The 26885-nt window shown below is 44.9% G+C and overlaps 1 protein-coding gene across 10 annotated transcripts in view; it reads right to left on the bottom strand.

The window, feature by feature from the left end:
- Positions 1–26885, bottom strand: part of dst (dystonin) — a 666855-nt gene that overhangs the window by 413654 nt on the left and 226316 nt on the right. For 2 of the 10 annotated variants that reach the window (XM_068020160.1, XM_068020161.1), the window contains exon 1: positions 12785–14320. The exons of 6 other annotated variants lie outside the window; for them this stretch is intronic. In XM_068020160.1, coding sequence (XP_067876261.1) covers positions 12785–13723 — 939 coding nt within the window. In that variant the 5' untranslated portion in view covers positions 13724–14320. Of the gene's footprint in view, positions 1–12784; positions 14321–26885 lie in introns of those variants that run through there. 2 more of the 10 variants (XM_068020165.1, XM_068020166.1) reach the window with 1 other exon arrangement.

Here is a 26885-nt window from a genome sequence, read left to right as displayed (position 1 = left end):
TAGGGGGCGGGGGAAGGGGGCGGGGAAGGGGGCGGGGAAGGGGGCGGGGAAGGGGGCGGGGAAGGGGGCGGGGAAGGGGGCGGGGGAAGGGGGCGGGGGAAGGGGGCGGGGGAAGGGGGCGGGGGAAGGGGGCGGGGGAAGGGGGCGGGGGAAGGGGGCGGGGGAAGGGGGCGGGGGAAGGGGGCGGGGGAAGGGGGCGGGGGAAGGGGGCGGGGGAAGGGGGCGGGGGAAGGAGGGCGGGGAAGAGGGCGGGGAAGAGGGCGGGGGAAGAGGGCGGGGGAAGAGGGCGGGGGAAGAGGGCGGGGGAAGAGGGCGGGGGAAGAGGGCGGGGAAGAGGGGGAGGGCGGGGAAGAGGGCGGGGAAGAGGGCGGGGAAGAGGGCGGGGAAGAGGGCGGGGAAGAGGGCGGGGAAGAGGGCGGGGAAGAGGGCGGGGAAGAGGGCGGGGAAGAGGGCGGGGAAGAGGGCGGGGGAAGGGGGAGGGGGAAGGGGGAGGGGGAAGGGGAGGGGGAAGGGGAGGGGGAAGGGGGAGGGGGAAGGGGGAGGGGGAAGGGGGAGGGGGAAGGGGGAGGGGGAAGGGGGAGGGGGAAGGGGAAGGGGGAAGGGGAAGGGGGAGGGGGAAGGGGGAGGGGGAAGGGGGAGGGGGAAGGGGGAAGGGGGAAGGGGAGGGGGAAGGGGGGAGGGGGAAGGGGGAAGGGGGAGGGGGAAGGGGGAGGGGGAAGGGGGAGGGGGAAGGGGGAGGGGGAAGGGGGAGGGGGAAGGGGGAGGGGGAAGGGGGAGGGGGAAGGGGGAGGGGGAAGGGGGAGGGGGAAGGGGGAGGGGGAAGGGGGAGGGGGAAGGGGGAGGGGGAAGGGGAGGGGGAAGGGGAGGGGGAAGGGGAGGGGGAAGGGGGAGGGGGAGGGGGCGGGGGGAGAGGGAGGGGGCGGGGGGAGAGGGTGGGAGCGGGGGGAGAGAGAGGGAGCGGGGGGAGAGAGAGAGTGGGGCAAGAGAGAGAGAGGGAGTGGGGCAAGAGAGAGAGAGGGAGTGGGGCAAGAGAGAGAGAGAGAGTGGGGCGAGAGAGAGAGAGGGAGTGGGGGAAGAGAGAGAGAGAGAGAGTGGGGCAAGAGAGAGAGAGAGTGGGGCAAGAGAGAGTGAGAGTGTGGGGCAAGAGAAAGAGAGAGAGAGAGAGGCGGGGGGTGTACAGAGAGGTGGGGGGGTGTACAGATAAAGAGGGGGAGGGGAGAGATAAAGAGGGGGAGGGGAGGCCGAGAGGGGAGAGGGGAGGCCGAGGGGGGAGAGGGGAGGCCGAGGGGGGAGAGGGGAGGCCGAGGGGGGAGAGGGGAGGCCGAGGGGGGAGAGGGGAGGCCGAGGGGGGAGAGGGGAGGCCGAGGGGGGAGAGGGGAGGCCGAGAGGGGAGAGGGGAGGCCGAGTGGGGAGAGGGGAGGCCGAGAGGGGAGGCCGAGAGGGGGAGGGGAGACAGAGATATACTGAGGCCTGACTGCTGATGTTGCGAAGAACGATCATCCGAAGATTGTGTTCTTCATGGTGTCTGTGATATTACTGCTCATCTGTGAACAGTGCAAACACTTATAAGCACATCAAATTTAATGTGTTTGGAGTCAGTAACTACTGAATAAGAGCATAAGAACATAAGTACATAAGTAATAGGATCAGGAGTAGGCCGTTCGGCCCCTCAAGCCTGCCCTCCATTCAATAAGATCATGGCTGATCTGCCCCAGACCTCATCTCCTGTTTCGGGCCAGCTCCTCATAGCCCTCAACTCTCCAATATTTCAAAAATCTATCTACCTCCTCTTTAAATACTTTCAGTGATTTAGCCTCCACAACTCTCTGGGGTAGAGAATGCCAGACATTCTCTCCCCTCTCAGAGAAGAAATTCCTTCGCATCTCAGGTTTAAATGAGTGTCCCCTTATTCTGTAATTATGTCCCCTAGTTTGAGATTCCCCCACTAGTGGAAACATCTTCTCGACATCTCCCCTGTCAAGCCCCTTCAGAATCTTGTACGTTTCAATAAGATCACCCCTCATTCTTCTAAACTCTAATGAATAAAGGCCTAACCTGTTTAGCTGTTCTTGATAAGTCAAACCCTTCATCCCAGGAATCAGCGTAGTGAATCTCTTTTGAACTGTCTCCAATGCTAGTCTATCCTTTCTTAAATACGGGGACTAAAACTGTACACAGTACTCCAGGTGCGGCCTCACCAACACCCTTTACAGTTGTAACAAGACTTATTTTTAAACTCCAACCCCCGAGCAATAAAGGCCAAAATTCCATTTGCCTTCTTAATTACTTGCTGTACCTACATGCTAACTTTTTGCGCTTCATGCACAAGAACACCCAGATCCCTCTGTGCTGCACTTTTTTGAAGTCTCTCTCCATTTAAATAATAGTCTGCCTTTTGATTCTTCCTACCAAAGTGCATGACCTCACACTTCCCTACATCAAACTCCATCTGCCAAGTTTTTGCCCACTCACTCAGCCTATCTATATCCCCTTGCAGATTCCTTATGTCGTCATCACAACATGCCCTCCCACCTATTTTTGTATCATCAGCAAATTTGGATATATTACACTCTGCCCTCACCTCCAAGTCATTAATATAAATAGTAAATAATTGAGGCCCTAGGACTGATCCTTGTGACACTCCACTAGTTACGTCTTTCTAACCTGAAAAAGACCCATTAATCCCAACTCTGTCTTCTGTGAGTTAACCAATCCTCAATCCATGCTAATACATTACCCCCAATACAGTGAACTCCTATCTTGTGCAATAATCTATCATGTGGCACCTTATCAAATGCCTTCTGGAAATCCAAATACACTACATTTACTGGTTTCCCTTTACCAACTCTGCTTGTTATATCCTCAAAGAACTCTAGCAAATTTGTCAAATGAATATTCAATACTCTGTAATCGTAATCATCCTTTCCTGTTTGTATATTGCTACAACAGTTCATATTATCCAGCTGCGAATTTACTGTGCATATAAAATAAACTCAGCTGAAGTGCAAGTGGAACGCCTTTCAAATCAAAGTGGAAAATGACCGCCGGGTCAGATACTGTTGCTGGGAATAGAGTCCAAAGTTCTTCCAATAGCATTCATTTACTCTCAACTCTGTTAATCTTCGTCTGCGGTAAGTGACTTACACTACCCACAAGTCAGCACTAGCCCTGTGCACACACAACACATGAGCAAACCTCCCACAAAAAAACCTTTCAGTTAAACTGAGCCAAACAGGACAATTATTATTAAAACTCCTCCTGCGCTCCCAATCTTCATTCTCATTGTGATGGGCATATACGCCCTTGACAAGCGTTTCAAAAAGATTCAAGTTTGAACAACTGCTGATGTTAATAGAGAAAAAACACACCACCTTCAAACAAACAATGCTTGCCTGGTTCTGCCCAGAGGTACAGGGAGATATCACTTGCCTGTAAGAAAAATCATCCAGTTCATAAACTTTAGATTTTATCTGACTCCTCCACATTTTGCAGTAGTGCTTTAATGCTAATAAAAGCCATGATTTGAACAAAGATCGTATTTCAACATTTTACAGTTATTTGCAGTCAATGCCAAAGCTAACACAGCAACTTTTGAGATACCGGCATCAATAAAAACAAAACATAGGAGCAGGAAGAGGTCATTCAACCCCTTCGATCCTGTTACACAGAAACGGGAAGAGGCCATTCAGCCCCTAGAGCATGTTCCGCCATTCAATTATATCATGGATAATCTGTATCTTATCTCCAATTACCTGCCTTGGTTCTGTAACCCTTAACACCCTTACCTAATAAAAATATATCTAGCTTGGTTTTGAAAATTTCGATTGACCCCCAGCCTTAACAGCTTTTAGGGGGCAGGTTTCAGATTTCCATGACACTTTGTGTGAAGAAGTGCTTCCTGACATCACCCCCTGAACAGCCCAGCTCTAATTTTAAGTTTATTCCCCCTTGTCCTGGACTACTCCAGCAGAGGAAATAGCTTCTCTCTCTGTCTACTTCATTAAATCCTTTAATCATCTTAAAACACCTCAATTACATCATCACTGAATCTTCTATATTCAAAGGAACACAAGCCCAGTCTAAGCAACCTGTCCTCATCACATGATCTTCAAAGCCCCAGTATCGTTCTGATGAATCGGCATTACAAGGCCAATATATCCTCCCGAGGTGCCGTGCCCAGAACTGAAACACAACACTCCAGTTGCAGTCTTACCACAGCTTTACTTAACTATAACATGACTTCCATCCCTTTGTATTCCAGCTGCTTGAGATGAAGGCCAGCATTCCATTGGCCTTTTAAATTATTCTTTGTACCTAAAGGAAGGTCAACTGCCAAATGAACTTTGACCCACTTAGCACTGGACACACACACATTCAGAGCATGATGTGCAAGGCCACCTGATATTGTGAATTTGCCTGTTCATCTGGAGAACATCAGAAACAATAATGAAAGAGTTGTTCAAAAGGGCACTATCATGTTATGCTTCTACTCACCAGCATCAGGGGAAGGTGTGTACAGGATAAGACGAAAACAGCAGCTTTCCTCTCGGATGTGGCCAAGTCCATTTAGGCTGCCAGAACTGGTTAGGCCTCAACTGCAGTATTGGGCACTGCACTTCAGGATTTAAAGATGTTAGAAAGGGTACAGGGGAGGTATATGAGGGTGATACCAGGGATGGGGGGCTTTAGCTATAAAGAGAGGTTGAAAAAGTTAGGACTGTTCTCCCTGGAACAGAGAAGGTTAAGAGGTGACGTATAGAGGTTTTCAAGAAAGGAGGGGTTTTGATACAGCAGATAGAGTAATACTGTACTCTCTGGTGAGAGGGTCAATAACCAGAGGTTATACATTTAAAATCATTGGCAAAAGATGCAGAGAGGAGATAAAGAGAATTTTTTTCACTCAGAAAGTTGTCGGGATCTGAAATGCTCTACCTGAAAAGGTGGTGGAAGCTGATTCCATCAATAATTTTAAGAGGGAGTTGGACAAGTATCTGAGGATGAGGAACTTGCAGGATTATGGACAAAAAGCAGGGGTGTGGGACAAATCATGGCTGCTCTTCCCAAGAAACAACACATGCACAGTGAACCAAATGGCCTCCTTCTGTACTGTAACTTTATGATTCTACTGCCAACAATACCATGTCTCAAGAGGTAAGAAGCAGAATTACTTCACTAGCTGGTACTCGGTATCTCCAGTAGAGACACAGACTTTCTTCCACCGCCATCCCCTCCAACAACAACCCTGACCCCACCTGCCTCTGTCCCTTTTGTAGAGCTACAAAATATTGCAAAGGAACTCCCATCATTTAATTTGGAGATCCCAGCACCAACGTAACCAGGCCAAGATCCCTCATTGTATCAACGTACTCTGCCTACAAAAACCAAAATGTAGACTGGTCTTGTAAAATACATATGAATTAAACTTGAATTTTAATTATCATTTTAATCATCTTTAAACATATGTTGATCAACATTCAAATTATTTAATCAATATTCAAACTATATTTTAATTGGCATTCAAAAGTCACTTTATTTTAAGTCAATCCTCATTGGCTACCGTGTCAGGTTAGACTGTGGTATTAAATCTCAATTTTTTAGATCTTAAAAGTCTCAACATTAAATTTGTTGCTTACAGCATCTTGCATTTATCCAGCACTTTTAACATAATAATGCATCCCAAAGTGCTTCAGAAGGAGTGCTTCCACCATTGGGGTTTTCCTCGTTTCATATTTGGGTCTGTTGTAGACTTATTAATAGTGATTGATTGCTATGATTAGTCAATAACTCCATTATCATTGTATCATGTGATTATCAAGACAGTGGAAGGTGAACTAGATGGATCCTGGTCTGTCTTTATCTAGCTTTCTCTATATCCCTATCCTCACTCTGTGTATTATCTACCTGGTCTTTCAATTAAGGAGGTGCAAAATTAACTTTTAAAAAAACGGCAGGGGGAAAGCATCAACCAAGTTAGAAAAGCTGGGAAGAGTTTTCAAAATACCCAAGTACAGAGCCAGATCAAAGCTAAAGATTATAATAAGAACAGAAAGTGCTGGAAATACTCAGCAGGTCTGACAGCATCGAGAAAGGTCAATGAGCTTTTATGGGAAGCCCGATACAGAATTAGAACAGTGTGTGTAATTCTGCTCATCAGGAGCAAACAAGCAATGGGAAAGGGCACAGAGAAATGCAACAAGAACGATCCTTAGTGTAATGGGGATGGGTTGTGAGGTAAGGTTAGAGAAACTCAATCTCTCCACTCTGAAGATTAAGGGCGACTCAAATGAAATATACTTCAGGTCCCCCTCCAGAAACCTGTGCACATAATCCACACTCACTCCAGTGCAGTAGTGAGGGAGTGCTGCACTATCCGAGGTGCCAACTTTCAGAAAAGAGTTTAAACCAAAGCCTCATCTACCCTTTCAAGTGACACCATTACACTATTTCAAAGAAGTGCACGGGCATTCTCCCTAATGTCCTGGCCAATATTTATCCCTCAACCAACATCGCTGAAACAGATTATCTGGTCATTATGTTACAACCATCTGGTTCATGGTTTATATTAACTTTCTAGAGGTAACTTTTAATTTGGGAATTGAATATTTTTAATGTAAGACAAATTAAAACACCTGGTTTGAAAAGCTGGCAAACAAACCTAGGGTGGTTACAAATCAAAGGGTGGCCCATGTTTATTTAGTAAGGTCATAATGGGAAGTGTAACAACCCTAAACAATGGGAACCTCTCTGAACTTCTTGATGGAGACAATGTGTCTGCAGATACTTCAGTCAGGGGTTTAAATTATTCATATGATTTTCCAGAACAAAGAGAAGATTTGGAGTTGGAAATAATTAGTTTAAATTGCTATCTGGGACATCCCACATGTACCACATTGCTTGGAGACAGATGATGTAGGGGTGGCTGTTGGTGTTTTGATCTGTGTGCTTGTGGATAGACAAGCAGTTGGCTTTTGGAAAAGCAAGTTGGCTTTGAAAGCAGCTGGGCTCAGGAGCAAAGAGGCCATCAGGAAGCAGGACGATTTCTGTTTTAAGGCAGGCCTGTGCTGGGATGTCCAGATTGGGGAGGTGACCTCATACCTTGAAAGATAGATGAGAAACTAAGGAATCAAACTGAATACCTAAGAGCTGTGGTACACTTTGGATTGGACCTAGGAGAAGTGAATAAACCGCCAAGATCCTGCATCCTGTAATGTACAGGGACTCTTGGGGTGAAAGTAACAGTCAAACAGAGGAGTGTTCTGTTGAGATTTAGAGTTTAAACCATATGACTTCATTTTATGTTTAGATTTTAAGTTTAAATATAAATGTTTCCAAATTGTAGTGTTAAATTAGTAGTGTTTTGCTTTGTTTAACCAGTGTACAGTAATGCTTTTTGTTTAAAACGTGAAATCTTGCAATATAATTCTTTCAGTTGTATTTGGGAATGAGACTTTCTCTTTTTAAAAGTTAATGGTCCCTGATGGGATTGTAACAATTATCACATTAACTGCCGCATTTCCTATATTACAACAGTGACTACATTTCAAAGGTACTTCAGTGTAAAGCATTGGCATGTCTTGAGGTTGTTGTGGGACTGCCTTAAGTGGCTGTAAGTGAAGGTCACTGAAAGAAGCAATTTTGCGTCACACATGACCAGGGAGTTGTGAATGTTGCCCAACAGAGTGAGACGTGTGTAGATGTGCTCCTGTAGTAGTTATATGTATGTATGTATGTATATATGTTCCAGTTAAGTTATAATAAAAACCCATGTATTCTTGGATATTACTTGGAGTCCTGTGAATCTTACAATAGTTCACATACCAAATGAACAAGTAACAAGTCATAAAAGGTGTTACAGAATCCACCCTTTCTTTTTACCTTGTGTTTATGGATGGCATAGCTAAATGGAACCTGATTACCAGGATGTAACATATGGACATATTTAGAATCATGCACCAGGTACTGGAACTGTTGTTGTGTGGGAGTCCAGCAAGAAACACTACAGGAATGTGCTGAATGGCCTTTACTCAAACGTGACTTGTTCTTATGCTCTTCCCTCTACCCCAGGAATATTGCAGAGAGAAATAGGAACAAATGCAGTCAGATAGGTTGAGCAAACCTCTTACTGCAGAGAAGAGAATTCAGTGTTGTGCAAGAGCAAAAAGGGCAAACTGTTGAACATATTCCAGTAACACCTTGCGGGTCAAAGAGCAGATTCAGATGTTGGCTTCCAGATTAACGTTCTCCTAAGGACTTTAGGCATACTCAGGATGTTAGACATATTTCACGTGTGCTTGATGTTTTCAAGAACGTGTTTCTGTATGAAACCGAAATTAAGTTAGGTTTAAGACATAGAGGGGGTGAAATTTGGCAGCAGAAAAAAAATGGGAGTTCAATAGAAAATGTGTAAAATGGGTGGCCAATCCGCTAATGCCCAGTTTGTGGTGCCGCCAAAGATCAAATTTGCCCCCGGATAAACTCTAAATGGAAAGTTTAGAGTTTGGATGACATGGACTTTGGACCAATACACCATCAAGTTATCCCTGGATGGCAATGAAAGAAAAGTACAGTTGATTCACCCCAAGCTATTTTGCATTTATATAGTGACTCGAGCATAGTAAAACATCCCAAGATGCTTCACAGGTGAGGCATCAGACAAAATTTGACAATGAGCCACATAGAGTTATTAGGAGAAGTGACTAAAAGCTTGATCAAAGAGGTGGGTTTTAAGGAGCTTAAAGGAGGACAGAGAGAGGTAGAGAATTTTAGGGAGGGAATTCCAGAGCTCAGGGCATGGATGAGTAAAGGCACAACTGCAAATAACGGAGCAAAGGGAGTGGGGGATTCACAAGAGCCCAGAGTTGGAGGAACATAGAGTAGTCAGAGGATTGATGGGTTAGGGAAGGTTGCAGAGATGGGGAGGAGGGAGGCAATGGAAGGATTTGAACACTGCTCTCTCTCTCTCTCTCAAGCATTTCCAGTAGCTCATGTTCTATACTCCTAACCCATCAATATCAGGCATTAGCTTCATAAATCCTGCCTTTTACCAACTAGAAGTAACATGGAACTCGGAACTGAATCCATCTCATCTTTGAACTGATCATTCCATTAAGAAAGTGGAAAAACTGCACAAGGAATAGCATCATAAGGAAAACTACTAAAACCATACAGGTGGGAACAAAATATCTAGAATGGTTGGTAACAAAGTAAAGCCAACAAATAAATGCAGGGGAGAGAAAGCAAGTGAGAGGGGAGGAAAAAAGGAGAGAAAGGAAGAAAGAGGAAAAGATCTGGGTAGAAGCGACTTACATTGTCAGACGTGCTCCATTTCTAAGATTGTTTTGATGTATTTTCAAAGCCGTAAGTGCATGCAGAAGTGAGAAACTTTCAGTTCAGAGAAGAAATCAGATAAAACTGTTACAAAAATTGTATAAGGACAGACCATTAGGGAGGAGAAGGAGGAGGAGGCAAGTAATGTTTCTTTTACAAGGTTTTAAGTCTCGTTACATTGTGTGAAACTTATAAGCAGCACGTGTAAGAGTTACACTGACATCTTAAAATAGGTTGAACATTCCTGCCATCTATTGATCAGATACAGATATCGCAGTGTACATGTAATTATAATATAATCTGGGCTAACTACAAAGAATAAAAAAGTGCATTTCATTATTGTCCACATCCCTTCACCCAGTTGTATCTGTACAACTGCTTTTGACGACTCCGATCTTTTTAAACATACTAGGCAATCTTCTCTGGTATTGCACATGGAAAGTTACGGACTGTGGTCTCTCTGTCTCTCCTCCTAACCAACATCGCTAGAAACTGGTCAGTATCACATTGCTGCTTGTGGGATCTTGCTGTGCACATATTAGCTGCCACGTTTCCCTCTACAACAGCGACTACAATTCAAAAAGTGCTTAATTGGCTGCAAAACACTTTGGCATGCCCAGAGATCATGAAAGGTTCTATATAACTGCAAGTCTTTTCTTTCTATCTAGACCTGTCTCTCTAATGATTCTCATTTGTCTACTTTTCTGTTTGCTTCCATCTCTCCAACATTTTCTTTCCTATTGAGTGCAAAATGGGGGTGTTTTGACCGACAAGCAGCTCCACTAATAGCAACTGGTAGGGCTGCCAATGCTCTCAAATTGTCCAGGAGTCTCTCAACATGGGCAAGGGCTCTCCTGGGCACTGACCCCCTTGCCATCAACCAGTTTCCCTTCTCCCCACCCCTTATCTTATCTTCCAACTCGATTCTCTCAAAGTGGTTTATTTGCTTTCAAAATTTACCTTGCATTTTTGTTTATTCAAAAGGAATTAATTCAGAATGAGGAGAGCAACTATGTCTGTCTGCCAGAGATGCACGCAACCCCATCCAGTTGTCAATGAAACACAGGTGAGGTAATTACCTGGCTTTAGAGGTAACTTCTTGTTCTGAAAACTGAAGTAACATTACATGAAAAAAGACTCATAATTCCCCTCCCTCCTTTCCAAACTTTCTCCAACATCTATAGAACACAGAACAGGCTGGAACAGGTGCATAATCAGAACAATTACTATTCTCTCTCTTACATGCACACAAACTCTCTCTTTCAAATAGCTATGAATTTTTTTCTCAACAAAGCTTTGAAGATTTGTCCTCTAGCTTTTTTTTTTGCAAAATCTTTGTGAAACTACTAGAAGTTAGGAAGGGGAAAATCCTCACTCCAGCAGACTAAATGGTGCTGATCCAGCCTGGGAAATTTGGGACACTGCACATCCCCAGACTCAAAAATCCAAATGCAGTTCACATAGCTTCGCAGCTCAGAGCAAAATCATGAACTCTGAACCCAGATTTCCAGAAGAGACTGAAGCAATGAAGTAATTTTTTTTAAAAATTAAGACATTAAAGAAACACAAAGCAAATTATTGCACAAACTTCATTGCGATATGAAATATATAATGATATCGATTTTATATTTTTATTAAAGCCTTATTTTAGGCAAAAGAAATTTCAGTTGCAGAAGAGGGGGAAAAGACAGATGAAAAATCTGCAAATGCTGAGAGAATTGTGAAACCCAGTGGCCATATCTGCACATGATGAGTTTACAAAGCTATTTTCCATTTCTAAATGTGGAACGAGGAACTATAAGGGAATCAAGGGATATGGGGATTGGGTGGGAAAGTGGAGTTGACTTCAAGGATCAGCCAGGATCTTCTTAAATGGCGGCGCAGGCTCGAGGGGCCGAATGGCCTACTCCTGCTCCTATTTCTTAAGTTAAAAGGCAGACAAGTTGTGGCGTTAAAAATGACAACAGAAGCAGCATTACAGAGAATACATAAAAGATTTAGAAGGATGATACCAAAACTGCAAGGTCATACTCATCAGGAAAGGATGAATAGGCTAGGTCTCCTTTCCCTTTGAAAACAGAAGGCTGAGGGTGACCTAATGGAGGTCTTGAAAATTATGAAAGGTTTTGACAGAATAGACAGAGAGAGAGTGGGCTGAATTTTCCATGGTCCATGGAGATGGGTTAGGTGGTGAGACTAGAAGCAAAATTGGAAAATAGCACTTCAGGTCAGCTAACCAAAGCATTTCCGTCTGAGTGATTTTGCTATTGGCAGGGTCAACTTGCCCAGCAGCGGTAGGTATCCAATTAGACCCATCAACGGGCCAATTGGGGGAATGTTGATGGTGCCACCAGGATCTTCCTGATGGTGGATGGGGCCCCCCCCTCTGAGGCTGGAGCCCCACAGGTAACTGGAGGCAGCCTCCCAGCAGCAGGCCAGGGGGCCATCGACACCTCCTCTCAATCAACCCAGCACAGACCCGCTGGGATGAGATGGTCACAGCCGGGACCATAAGCCATTCTGTAGAGGGGTTCTCCCACCACAATGGCGGCTGACAGCTGTGATCATGTAACATTTTTGATTTTTCACATTTTGTGGTGCCCTCATGGTCTCCTGCCTGTCTCAGCAGCACTCACCTCTCCTGGTGGGGCTGTCAGCTGGACATCACTGGGGCCCTCCTATTGCATCTCCTGTTTCTGTGGTCTGCCCGCTGTCCTTATTTGGACGGGGCTCCCGGAGGCGGCTTCTTAATTGGTCATCTCCAGGAAGATTGCGACCAATGCCCAGTTCCTGACCCGGAATTGAGACAGACATCGGGATCACGACCCAACAGGTAAAATTCAGCCCAGCGTTGCCACTTGTGGCAAAGAGCAAAACTAGTTGCCATCAATATAAGATAGTCACCAAGTAATCAAATCGGGAATTCTTTACCTAGAGAATGATGAGAATGTGGAACATTCTACAAGGAGTAGTTCAGGTGAATAGCTTAGATACATCTAAGGGGAAGCTCGATAAGCAGGAGGGAGAAAGGAATTGAAGGATATGTTGATGGGGTTAGATGAGGAAGGATGAGTGGAGGCTCAGGTAAGCTTCAACACTGGCATAGACTGGTTAGCTGCATTGTATATTTCTGTGCTGTAAATTCTAGGTAAACCATACAGATTGATGTGCCATTAAACGGTATAAATTAAACTATGTAGATTAACACCCCATGAAACCATATTGATTAATGTGCCATAAAATGATATAGGCTGATGCACCATTAAGCAACATAAAACTTGATGCCCAGCCATGAAAAAAAAATTGATGCTCCTAAATTTAACTAGAAAAATCGTTGCACAGTTGACTACTCAAAACTTGTATATTTAATAAAATAATTTTCCCTAACCATTTAATCAAAGGCCTTTGGTTGGAAAGTTGAGGAGGGGGTGGTTGTAAAAATCAGCAACTCAGTTACCTCATTGAGCAGTGATGTGAATCTATTACCAGCTGAACGCTTATGTCTGCTCATTGCCGACTCCCCGGACACTTTCCCAGACAGAGGCAGCAGGCGGTTTCCTAGTGCTGTGGGAGATGAATCACTGCAGTCGGCAGCTCCTTGCTGTCTCTTTGTGTGTGGTCTGAAGACCGTTAATGGCAGCTTATGATGTGACAATCCAACTCGGTCTGCAAACAAACGGCCGCCGCTTGCAGTGTTATAAAGCGCACAATCGAGAATATCCCCCAGACTTCTGGATGGCCGACTGTCAGACTGACTTTCCACCTTTGGGTACGGGACAGACCAAGCAATGTTGCTCATGCTGACTGCTCTTTTAGTCTCAAAATCCAGACAGTGCCGGTTGAACAGGTCATCCTGGACTTCGCTGCGCTTCAACCTTTTTCTCTTCTTCTTCTGTTTCTTTGCCCGAGAGAGCTCGTTGCTGCCAGCCACACATTCCCTGCTCGCTCCGTCCGATTCCACATCCCCTTCGGACTGATAGAGAACGCAGCTGCCCGAAATGGAAAGGGAGGAGGACTCTCCGACATCGCTGAGCCTGCCGGTTGGACTGCTGGTTAAATAACTCCTCTCATCCTTGGATCCGGTGCGGCTCCCTCCCCCGGTACCATCGCTGCGACCGTTACCATTACCCAGAAGACGCGGCAATGATTCTCCGCTGAAGTCTTCCACCAAGGCTCGTCCTGGTAGTGGAGCGCTGGCTGCGATCTCTCGACACCCCTCACTGTCACTCAGCTTAACAAATTCTTGTGGAAATGGCAGTTCCTCATCTTTCTTCTTCTTCTTCCTCTTCAGAAAAAGTTTGCTGCGGGGATAAGGAGAACGACCCAGAGGAGCCTTGGCAGGATCTACTGCACATTCTTCTTTCTGTGCTCTCACACATCCACAAGTGTTTCCCATTCTCTTCACAAAGCGAAGGTAATCAGCTGGAGCAGAACTGGCCTCTCACAAATGTTATTTACCAAGTCAAAATCCTGCTCAGCAGACTTATCCATAACCAGAGCTTTCTCCTTCAGTCTTTCCCTCCCTCTCCTCTGTCTGTCTGTCTCCTTCAGACTCTCTCTCTCTCTTTCTCACATACGCTGTCTGGCTGTCTTTCCCCTTCACCCTCTCTGGCTGTCTTTCTCCTTCACCACCTCTCTCTCTCTCTCTTTGTCTTTCTCCTTCACCCTCTCTCTCTCTTGCTGACTGTCTTTCTCTCACTCCCTCGGTACGTAGCCATTTTGCATATCTGAAATGTTCATGCAGCCGATGATGGCATTTAGCCCAGAAAGGGCCTGTGTCTGATCAGTCCATAACCAACCATGGTTACAGCAGTGAAGAGTGCTCAGAACTAAACTCATTCAGCGTTTGTACCGTAGGAGCACACAGCGACCTTGCTGAAATTTAGCAGTGACTCCATGCCACGAGATAATAAATGGAAAACTCCCAGATTAGTCACAACTTGCTCCACTTAAAGCTGCAACACCAAGTGAACTGAGTTTAAGTAATGCTTAAGGAATCTGCAGCAACCTTTGAAATCATTAAGCCATGTACATACTCAGAGCAAACAGCATTGTGCTAATGAAATACTGTCGGGGTTAGAGCTGGGCAGGGGGGGGTGGGGGAGGGAGGTACTTGCCACCTTTGCCACCTTAAGACTTCCACTGCAGTAAAAGGTATGCTCTAATAAAACTGATTAAGTTTTGACTTTTAAAAAAATCCTCCTTAAATTCTTTTTAATAATGATTAACATTCCAGAGCCCCAATTACCATTATCAGTAGCTTTCCAGCTGTGTTGACACTTGCTGTGGCCAGGAAGCAATTGGACTTCAACTTTATTGCCCTTTCAGATCTATAATATATATTTATATTATTTAAAGGGGAAGGAAAGTCAATGGTGAAACATTTTTGGCTCAAAGTACTCTCCATCCTGTATAGTAACAGATTCACAATTACTCTGCTGATTTTGTTGGTGTAAACATTAACTTCTCTCCCACTCAGCCATGCAGAGAATAGCAATGCTGGAAGAGTCCTGGAGAGACTCCATAAAAGAAACCGCAGGAACTGACCACAGACAGGCCCCAGAGACAGTCAGGCCCTGGGAATGCACGCTACAGGCGGATGATGCAGATTCCACAGTTAGTGGTACGACGCCCCAAACTCCCACAGCTGACAACCAGTTCCTGCATCTGGCTGAAGTCCCCATTACTTGATGCCGAGCTAACCACGAGGGACACAAATACACCCCCACTGCTAAACACCCCATTCCACATCATGGCACACCACGCTGACTCACTTTATCACGGCAACCTGCCCAACCATCACGCCACGCAACCGCACTGATCCACCACTATGCTGAGCTATTCCCACCGTGCCACCCGGCTACCATTCTGTTCTGTGGCACACCGCCCAGCACTAACCCATCTCGTCTCATTACCCCATGCTCCCGCAAAAGGCGCTTATATAAATGCAAATCTTCCTCTATTTTTCTTTTGCCTTTTCTTCCAATGCAAACTCCATTATACTAAGTCCATACTGAAAAACGAAAACAAAAGAAAGCATTGATATAGCGCCTGTCACAGCCACTGGATGTCCCAAAACGCTTTACAGCCAATCAAGCAGTCACGGTTGTAATGTAGGAATGCTGCTGGTGAAAGGAAACTTTCTGCTTTGTAATCAACTATAACTTGCATCAATGTGGCTAATTTAACAATGGGGAACAAAGTTCTGGGGACAGGGATGAGTTCGATTGTAACCACCTTAAAAAAAAAAAAATCCCGAATGTGCCGCATGCAGTCTAAAGCCGAGTCAGCTGTCTGGTTCAGCAGCAATCTGCTTCAGATGGACCAACTGAATCACTCTGTAAATGAATAATAATGCCAACTCTGCTGAGGCCTATTCCTTGGGGTTTCATCACATGACCTTCAGGTCCAGAGAAACAGCCTTTATTTTAGTATAACTAGGAAATAGAAGTCTTCAAAGGAAATGATTTATTAAAAAAGCCACATCTTTTTTGTTTAATTCCCTTACAGTTTTTCTCCTGGAGCTGCTTGCAGCTGCGTCCTGGAGATTAATCTTTAATTCCTGGAGACAATCCTGGAGCGCTGGCAACCCTAAAAACAGCTTAAAACTAACAAATCTGTGGAGGCCAGATGTCTGAACTTGTCGATTTGTGTAGGACTGCAGGAAACAATGTGCTTTCACTAGCACAATTTGAAATAGCAATAATATTTATTGGAATATCTAAACTCACAAATCTTGTTTCGTCTTCCATTTCACTTAGCAAGAATTACTCCTGTGGAAGCACCAATTCAGGCAGGGGGCGAGACAGCACCAGTGCAAGATTAGTGTGGACAGAAGAGTCACCTCTGAAGCTGCTCGTGCCAGCTGACACTGCTCACTCCGCATTGCCATCCTGGACAAACTATCCCTTCATGCTTCCTTTGGTGGGGCCCTGAGTGAGGGGCTTCAAGCTCTCCCACATTGGTTACAGGTAGCAGCAACTTTACTATTAAATCAAACCCCACCACCGCCCCTCCCCCACCCGCAGCAAACTCTCAATTCTAACTCAAACAGCACAGAATTTGTTTTCCCCACTCACTTTGCACTGAGTCAATTTGTTCTCCAGACTCGTGCTCGCGAAGAACAGTCTCTAAAATAACCAACTTCAGAACTCAACAATTGCCTGGAAGAGAGGGTTCCATCTCTGATGTGCCTTCAAAAAAACAAGGCAGGGGGCAGGAAGTGCACACAGTGGTTCAATGAATAGGGAAATCAGCCTGGGTGTAAAACATCCTACAGCACCAACTGTTAAAACTGACCCCAAGGTCTTAGTATTCAGTTAGATTTTCAGCAATCTGATATTTCATTAAACGAACTCCAGTCTTCTGTTTATACAATGCCCCTCCCCTGCCCCCTGGCCAACACCCAACCCTCCCCACCACCACCCCCTCCCCACCCATCAACTCCTACTCACCACAACCCCCACCCCACCGCACCCCCCCCCCCACCTCCAGCAACTCCAGTATAAAGACAATGTGCAGAGGTGCGAGGAAGTACGAAGTAAAATCACGAATATTGTGCATACAAGTTCATTTCATGCAACCTTTCCTGACCACCTTTATTGATAAACACCATTCAGACATCATGCAGAAGATGACCTGTGCCTGTTCGTGCATTCCTTCCAAATGGCTTTTCAATTTTATGGCAGTCCAGTCAGTGCAAAGAGAAAATCTTCCCCCACTTCATCAATATGCACTAAATTAATTTTTAAAAAGCTGCATTCCTGTAAATTAATAGACTAATATCAGTTAGATCTGAAGCAATTTCACATTCACATGACTTTTCAGACTGACACTGATATCATAATTAGTTTAATTCTGATCTGGCAATATTTAAAATTATCCAACAGGGTTCTGTACTCCCTTCAGTGGTTCAAATTGCGCACACAACCATGTTAGAAAGAAAGGAAAGATTTGAGGCCTCAAAAATGTGTTTATCATCAAATGTTGCAAGGAGTGAGGGCATTCAGGCAGAAATTTAACTGGAGCTAATAGTTCCTGTTGAAATGATCCATTCAAGACCTCAAATATTAGTCTGGAAGCTGTATAACATTTACTCTGTGTTTCAATGCTTTTACTGTTACTTGGAGTCTGACTGAAGCCTTCCTTACACAAGGCTTAAACACAAGGTACAGGAAGATCACAAACCCTGTGGGCCTTTTTTTATTGAACAAGCAGCCGTCCTTCTGTGTTATCCCCTCATGAGACGGTTTCAACATCCCAATACTGCATAAAGATTGAAACTAAACTGTACCGAGAAAGAAAGGCTTGCATTTATATATCTTTCACAACCTCAAAATATCCAAAGTTGATTTACAGCCAATCAAGTGTCTTTTTAAGTGTAGCCACTGTTATGTGAGAAATGCAGCAACCAATGCGCGCACAGCAAGGTCCCACAGAAAACCATGTGATAATGACCAAATTACCTGGGTTTTTTTTAAGGTTTTGGTTGAGGGATAAATATTGGACAGAACACTGGCAGATCTTCTCTGTCCACCTTACAAGGCAGATGGGGCATTGGTTTAACGTCTCACCTGAAATGTGGCACCTCTGACAGTGCAGCACTTTTTCAGTACTACACTGTAGTGTCAACCTAGATTTTTGCTCAAGTCTCTGGAGTGGGACTTCAACTCACAACCTTCTGACTCAGGGGCGAATGGGAGGAAGCACAAATCAATCATTAAAAGAATGTTATTGCTGGGGAATGAGTCAGCTGTTGCTATGTTGTTTTGCCCTAAATGACAGATCACATGATATGCAGTAATGGTTTTATTTTGGAATGCTTGTAATCTAGATATTGCCACATATAACAACTTATGTCATGACCTCCAAACCATGAAACAATGAGTAATCCCTCATCAATAACATCCATCTTAACCCCTGAACCTTTTAGTACTACTGGACCTGAACATTGCAATGCTCTAAATTTGTGAGGGTGTCTAAAACTATGGGCCATAAATATAAGATAGTCACCAATAAATCCAACAGAGAATTCAGGAGAAACTTCATTATCCAGAGAGTGGTTAGAACGTGGAACTCACTACCACAGGGATTAGTTGAGGCAAACAGCATACATACTTTGATGGGGAAGCTAAATAAACTCATAAGGGAGCAAGGAATAGAAGGATATGCTGTTAGGGCGAGATGTAGAGGGATGGGAGGAGGCATGTGTGGAGCATAAGTACAAGTACTGACCAGTTGGGCTGAATGGGCTGTTTCTATGTTTTAAAATGCTATGTATTTAGGTAATTCTATATAAAAGATGCATCACCCATAGTTATACATTTGTCATTTGTGGTTTGGTTAAATTTCGACTAACAAACACTACCCGAACGGCCTACACCTGCTCCAACACTCAAGAATCTCGACACCATCCAGGACAAAGCAGCCCGATGATTGGCACCCCATCCACAAACATTCACTCCCTCCACCACCGACGCACAGTGGCAGCAGTGTGTACCATCTACACGATGCACTGCAGCAACTCGCCAAAGCTTCTTTGACAGCACCTTCCAAACCCGTGACCTCTACCACCTGGAAGAGCAAGAGCAGCAAGCACATAGGAACACCACCACCTCCAAATTTCCCTCTAAGTCATACACCATCCTGACTTTGAAATATATCGCCTTTCCTTCATCATTGCCTTGTCAAAATTCTTGTCGAACAACATTATGGGAGTACCTTCTCCACACAGACAGCAGCAGTTCAAGAAGGCAGCTCACTACCACCTTCTCAAGGGCAGCCAGTGATGGGTAATAAATGGCTTACCAGCTTGTCCACATCCCATGAACAATTCAAGAAAAGGTCAACTGTAGAGGTAACAAAGACAGGGGTGAGGGCTTCAGCAACAGATGAGCTGAGTCACGACAAACATGTAAGAAATAGGAGCAGGTGTTGGCCATTTGGCCCATCAAAGCCTGTTCAGCATTGAATAAGATCATGGCTGAATTTCAACTTTAACTGCCCGATCCCCATATCCCTCGATTCCCTTAGAATCAAAATCTATCAATCTCAGCCTCGAACATACTCAACGACTAAGCATCCACAGTTCTCTGCAGCAATTTCAAATATTCACAACCCTCTGAGTGAAGAAATTTCTCCATATTTCAGGTTAAATGATATTCTGAGACTATGGTCCCTAGTTCTAGACTCGCTAGCCAGGGGTAACAACCTCTCAACATCAACCCTGTCAAGTCCTCTCAGAATCTTATGTTTTAATGAGGTTCCCCCCTCACTCATCATGGTGACCTAGTATATCAATCACAGACTGGATGGTAAATTCCTTCACAATTCACTACCAGAATGAACGAAAGGTGTCAATCATTGATATACGGTCAGTAGCTTGTGAGTTACTGAGCATCTCTGAACATCATTTCTTTCATTAATCCTTCAATTCCTCCTTCATTCTCACATCTGATGCAATGATAAACTATGCCCAAATAAGGAGGCCAGGCCCACCCCAGGAACACGGACAAACTTACTACCAAAAATAAGTTCTCCCTCACTTTATATGGAATCCCTTCATCAGGACAGTGACTACTGTAGCCATGAGTTGAAGGAACTGGGTGTTTACTGTCAGTGTTTGAGAATGAAAAGGTTAGGTTAAAGGTCATTAGGAAAGACAGGAAAATGCAAACCAGTACTGGATTAATGAAACATTAACAATAACTCAGAGGAGATCCAGCCTTCATGTGCAGTTTCATTCAAGTGCAACTACCCCACACTTGGCTTCTTCACACTAAACTTTTTTTCATGTTTAGTCAGTTTCCAACTATCCGCTTTTCTTACAAACAAGCAGCTTTTCCACCCCAACCACCTCAGTTGGTGTAGAGATCTGGAAACAAACTTTTTCCAGTCTTCACTCAAATGGGGAGCTGAAGTAAATAAATAACTGTGTGGAAGGCAACATTGGCAACTATGATCGATAAACAGAAAGTGCAGGAAACACTCAGTCGGTCAGACAGCCTCTGTGGAGAGCGAAACAGAGTTAACCTTTCAGGTTAGAACCAGTTTGGCAACTATGTCTTACCTTCATGAGTCCCTGTTTACCCAGATTGGTCAATCAGTTTTAAATCGATATCCCTGCAAATCTATGTGGAGGATTTACTTGAAAGGTGGGGAAGAGCAATCAACTGAGGTGGGGGTGAATGGTAAGCAACATTCCACAAACAGAACTGCACAGTGTGATTCCAACACACTCAAACCAAAATCCAGAAATCCAGTCTAATGTAAAGGAATTTAATGCCTGGCACCTTGAAGCAGTGGCCTAGACCACATGTCTTTATATGTGACTGGTCTTCAGTTGTACACTGGTTTTTATTTGGAATTGTCACCTATCCTGAGGGTGTATGAATCAGTTATTTCATTTTCCCCAGGTTTGCAGGTCAGCATACTTAAACCACAGCGTTTTACTTCCCCTTTCCCTCCATCCAATGGCCAAATGTGCAAAGCAGTCCTCCATCCTGCAAGATAGAGCAAACGTGTTCAAAGCCACCACCTTTAAATTAACTTCTTCCATAACCCTATCGTGGACAGTTCATTATTTCACTCTGAAAGAAAAGTTCACTCAATTGTTGAATGACCATCACCCCATTCACACTGATACCCAAAGTCATTGCAATTTCTTGGATCCCATCTAAAGTGAAAGAAAATATTGTGACTAATCGAGACACAGGCAGTACAGAGATCTTCTAAGGAAATCAAATGTGCCTTCAAATCTCAGTCATTACCCCTCTCCTCAAAAAACTCTTGACCCCAAGGTCCTTACAAACTACCACCCCATCTGCAACCTCCCTTTCCTGTCCAAAGACTTTGAACATGTTGCCACTTGGTAAATTTGTGCCCATCTTTCCTGGAACTCTATGATTGAATCCCTCCAATCAGGTTTCTGTCCCTGCCACAGTATCGAAACAGATCATATCAAAGTCACCAAAGACATCCTACATGACTGTGACAAAGGTAAACTATCCCTCCTCGTACTTCTTGACCTGTCTACAGCCTTTGACATGATTGACCACACCATCCTCCTCCAATGCCTCTCCACTGTTGTCCAGCTGGGTGGGACTGCTGTCACCTGGTTCCATTCTTGGGTATCTATTCACATCCAGAGAATCACCTGCAATGGCTTCTCGTCCCACACTGCACGGTTACCTCTGGTGTCTATCCTTGGTCTCCTCCTGTTTCGCATTTACATGCAGCACCTCAGTGACATCATCCAAAAACAGAGCGTCAGTTTCCACACATATGTTGATGACACTCAGCTCTACCTCACCACCACCTCTCTCAACTCCTTCACTGTTGCTAAATTATCAGAGTGCTTATCCAACATCCAGTACTGGATGAGCAGAAATTTCCTCTAATTAAATATTGGGAAGACCAAAATCATTGCCTTCAGTCCCTGCCACAAACTCCGTTCTCTCGCCACCTAATCGATCCCTCCTCCTGGCAACCTTTTGAGGTTAAACCACACTGTTTGCAACCTTGGTGCCATATTTGACTCCAAGATGAGTGGTGGGAAAATTATTGGAAGGGATTCTGAGAGACAGGATTTATATGCATTTGGAAAGGCAAGGTCTGATTAGGGATAGTCAGCATGGCTTTGTGCATGGGAAATCATGTCTCACGAATTTGATTGAGTTTTTTCAGGAGGTAACCAAGAGGATTAATGAGGGCAGGGCGATAGACGTTGTCTACATGGACTTCAGCAAAGCCTTTGACAAGGTCCCACATGGTAGGCTGGTCCAGAAGGTTCGAACACATGGGATCCAGGGTGAGCTAGCAAATTGGATACAAAATTGGCTTGGTGATAGGAGGCAGAGGGTGGTAGTGGAGGGTTGTTTATCAGATTGGAGGCTGGTGACCAGTGGTGTGTCGCAGGGATCGGTGCTGGGCCCTTTGTTGTTTGTCATATATATTAATGACTTGAATGAGAATGTAGGGGGCATGATTAGTAAGTTTGCAGATGACACCAAAATTGGTGGTATAGTGGACAGTGAAGAAGGTTGTCTAAGGTTACAACAGGATATAGATCAACTGGGAAAGTGGGCAAGGGATTGGCAAATGGAATTCAACACAGACAAGTGCGAAGTGATGCATTTTGGGAAGTTAAACCAGGGCAGGACATATACAGTGAATGGCTGGGCCCTGGGGAGTGTTCTTGAGCAGAGAGACGTTGGGGTGCAAGTACATAATTCCCTGAAAGTGGCAACACAGGTAGACAGGGTGGTGAAGAAGGCGTATGGCATGCTTGCCTTCATCAGCCAAGGCACGGAATACAGGAGTTGGGACGTCATGTTACAGTTGTACATAACGTTGGTTAGGCCGCACTTGGAGTACTGTGTGCACTTCTGGTCACCGCACTACAGGAAACGTGATTAAGCTAGAGAGGGTGCAGAAAATATTCACAAGGATGTTGGCTGGTTTGGAGGGCTTGAGTTATAAAGAGAGATTGGATAGGCTGGGTCTGTTTTCCCTGGAGCGAAGGAGACTGAGAGGGGACATGATAGAGGCATATAAAATTATGAGAGGCATAGATAGGGTAGATAGCCAGAGTCTGTTTCCCATGGTAGGGGTGACTAAAACTAGAGGGCATAGATTTAAGGTAAGAGGAAGGAGGTTTAAAGGGGATCAAAGGGAATACTGGGTATCTGGAATGAGCTGCCAGAGGAGGTGGTGACGGCAGAAACAGTAGCAACATTTAAGAGGCATCTGGACAGGTACTTGAATGAGCAAGGCATAGAAGGATATGCAAGCAGGTGGGATAAATATAGATAGGCATTATGGTCGGCATGGACGCGGTGGGCCGAAGGGCTTGTTTCTATGCTGTATGACTCTATGACTCTGAGATGAACTTTGGACCATCACTAAGACCACCTATTTCCACCTCCATAACATCCCACAAATTCACCCCTTCCTCAGATTATCTGCTGCTGAAACCCTCATTTATGCCTTTGTTACCTCTAGACTTGACTATTCAAACACACTACTGGCCAGCCTCCCACATTCTCCCTTACAAAAACCCGAGGTCACCCAAAATTCTGTTGCCTATGTCCTAACATTTTTTTTATTCATTCATGGGATATGGGCGTCGCTGGCTAGGCCAGAATTTATTGCCCATCCCTAATTGCCCTCGAGAAGGTGGTGGTGAGCTGCCTTCTTGAACCACTGCAGTCCATGTGAGGTAGGTATACCCACAATGCTGTTAAAAAGGGAATTCCAGGATCTTGACCCAGCGACAGTGAAGGAATGGCGATATATTTCCAAGTCAGGATGGTGTGTGAATTGGAGGGGAACTTGCAGGTGGTGGTGTTCCCATGTATTTGCTGCCCTTGTCCTTCTAGTTGGTAGAGGTCACGGGTTCGGGAGGTGCTGTCTAAGGAGTCTTGGTGCGTTGCTGCAGTGCATCTTGTAGATGATACACACTGCTGCCACTGTGCGTCGGTGGTGGAGGGAGTGAATGTTTGTAGATGGGATGCCAATTAAGTGGGCTGCTTTGTTCTGGATGATGTCGAGCTTCTTGAGTGTTGTTGGAGCTGCACCCATCCAAGCCTGTCTTAAGTTGTTGTTGTTTTTGTTGTTTTTATGGACATGTAACACAGGCAAATGTTTAACTGTCAATCTTGCAGTTAGTCATTAATCACCGGCACTATTCTCCAAGGGTCCTTCACCTATATTCTGATATCCCACCTCAGGTCCCAGAATGACCAGAAAGCTTTGGGAGCCCATTACTCAACTGACATATGGGAGCTGCTCCACTTGACCCAGCTGAGACCCTGACTCACACAACGCTGGTTATCTCATACCTTCTACTGATAGGAAAATGAAAAACAATAAACCAAGACATCTGGATCTTGCTTAATCATCACTGATGGAATTAGTTGAGATCAATGTTGGTTTACTCCAAAGAAAAGAATCCAGTTAAAGATAAACAAATGTTGCAATAAGCAGCAGGCATCCTGAAACTTGTAATAGCATTCCCATGATCGATCACATTCCGAGGGTTGTAGCACCAATTGTACCTAACATTGAACTTTATTGTTCACAGTAATATCCAAAAGCGGTTTTTCTGAACCTATGTTCATTAAAACAGATTATCTGGTTATTGTCACATTGCTGCTTGTGGGAGCTTGCTGTGTGCAAAACTGGCTGCTGTGTTTCCTGCTTTACAACAGTGACTACACTTAATTGGCTATGCAATGCACTGCGATGTCCTGAGGTAGTAAAAGGTCCTATATAAATGAAACCTATTTCTTTGCTTACACATGCATGGTTAGGCACCCAAGGAATGCATACAGCAACAGATCAAAAACCTCAAATCTCAAACATTGAAGACATTGTGTGCTTTTAGACAAATACCGAGTGATCTCTGTCGTGTTTCTGTTATGTGGATTTCAGCAGCCAGAGCATTTATGAGCCAAACCACATCTTTCCGACCCACTGAATGGAATATATAATCAATGGATAATACCTTACCGTAACATCCTAATCCCAGCACAAAATTATCAACTGTTTACTTTGGACCCACTGCAAAACTACGCCTGTTCACAGTAGCACATTTTAGAATTCTAAGAACTATAATTTTGCAGAAATAGAATGGGTTTGTTTCCGATTAATCTGCTGAATGAACACAGCTCTCCTGGTGGCTCACTACATTACTGCATCACATGGCACAGAGTGACCATCCCTGCTCGAAGTCACCTAATCTCAACCTGGAGAAGGAAGAGCAAAAGCTGAATAAGCAAATGGCCCTCAGTGTCTAAACTAGAGGTAGGAAAATAACAAGCTTCTTACTCCAAGTCCTTTCTCAGTCTCTCCTGCTGGGAGTGTCCAAGTGCAGGAACAGACAGTAGCAATAAACTGGTCACTTTCAGGTTGGCAGGCTGTTACTTAAGTCTTTGATACCTTAAGTCTTAAATGTTTCCCCATCTCCTCCACCCTTACATCCAACAATAAATGCAACGATCTCATGGACTGCCTTGTCACCAAGATTGAGACCATCTGATCAGCAGCCTCTGCTGCTTTCCTCCCTTCCTCTACCCCACACAGCTAACCCCACTAACCTTCCTTGAAGGGTCTCCCCTGACGGAGCCCTGAATTAGCACCTTTTTTCAAGATCCTTTATCTCCCCTCATGCCCCCTCTGAGCTCATTTCGGCCATGAGACCCATCTCCTGCTGCCTCGACCCTACTCCCACTAAACTGCTGACCACCTGACATCCCCTCCTGGTCCCCATGTTAGCCATTATTGTTAATGATTCTCTCTCTTCACTTACTGTCCCTCACTCCTTGAAATCTGCTGTCATCACAACTCTCCTCAAAAAAATGCTTGCAAATCACTGCCCCATATTCAATTTCCCTTTCCTCTCCAAAGTCCTTGAACATGTTGTCACCTCCCAAATCCATGCCCCTCTTTCCCAGAACTCCATGTTTGAATCCCTCCAAACAGGTTTCTGTCCCTGCCACAGTACCAAGACAGCTCTTACCAGAGTCAAATAGGACACCCGATGTGACTGTGACAAAGGTAAACCATCCCTCCTCGTCCTTCTCAACCTGCCTGTAGCCTTTAACATGGTTGACCATACCATCCTCCTCCAATGCCTCTCCATTGTCAGTCAGCTGAGTGGGACTGCACTTGCCTGGTTCCATCCTTATCTATCTAATCATAGCCAGAGTATCCACTGTAATGCTTCTCTTCCCACTCCCACACCATTACCTCCAGTGACCCCCAAGGATTTATCCTTGACCCTTCGAGTTCTCATCTACATGCTGCCCCATGGCAACAAGATCTGAAAGCACAGCATTAGTTTTCACATGTATGCTGACCACACCCAGCTCCATCTCAGCACCACCTCTCTCAACTCCTCCTGTTGGTAAATTGTCAGACTGCTTATCCGAAATCTAGGACGAGAAGAAATTTCCTCCAATTAAATATTGGGAAGACTGAAGCCATTGTCTTTGGTCCGCACTTCAAACTCCTTTCCCTAGCAAGCGACTCCATCTCTTTCCCTGGCATCTGTGAGGTTGAACCAGACGGTTTGCAACCTTGATGTCATATTTGACCCCAAGATGAGCTTCCGACCACATATCCATGCCGTCACCAAGACCACCTATTTCCACCTGGAACAACGCCTGACTTTACCCCACACAGCTCATCTGCTGTTAAAACCCTCATTCATGCCTCTGATACCTCTAGACTTGACTATTCCAATGCACTCCTAGCTGACTTCCCACATTGTACGCTCCGTAAACCTGAAATCACCCAAAACTCTACTGTCTCTTAACTCGCACCAAGTCTGACAACAAAGATAGTTTCATGGCACCACTACTGAGACTAGCTTTCAATTCCAGAATTTTTATTAATAATTGAATTTAAAATCCCACAGCTGCCATGTTGGCAGTAAAATCCGTCTCCTCAGGGCATTAGCCTGGGCCTCTGGATTACTAGTCCAGTGACATTACCATTATGCCACTAATCCCTTCCAGCCCCACTACCCTCAAAGATATCTGCACTTCTCTAATTCT

This window comes from Heterodontus francisci, chromosome 3 (assembly GCF_036365525.1).
Source record: "Heterodontus francisci isolate sHetFra1 chromosome 3, sHetFra1.hap1, whole genome shotgun sequence".
Taxonomy (NCBI): domain Eukaryota; kingdom Metazoa; phylum Chordata; class Chondrichthyes; order Heterodontiformes; family Heterodontidae; genus Heterodontus; species Heterodontus francisci.
This window is presented reverse-complemented; position numbering and strand designations above follow the sequence as displayed.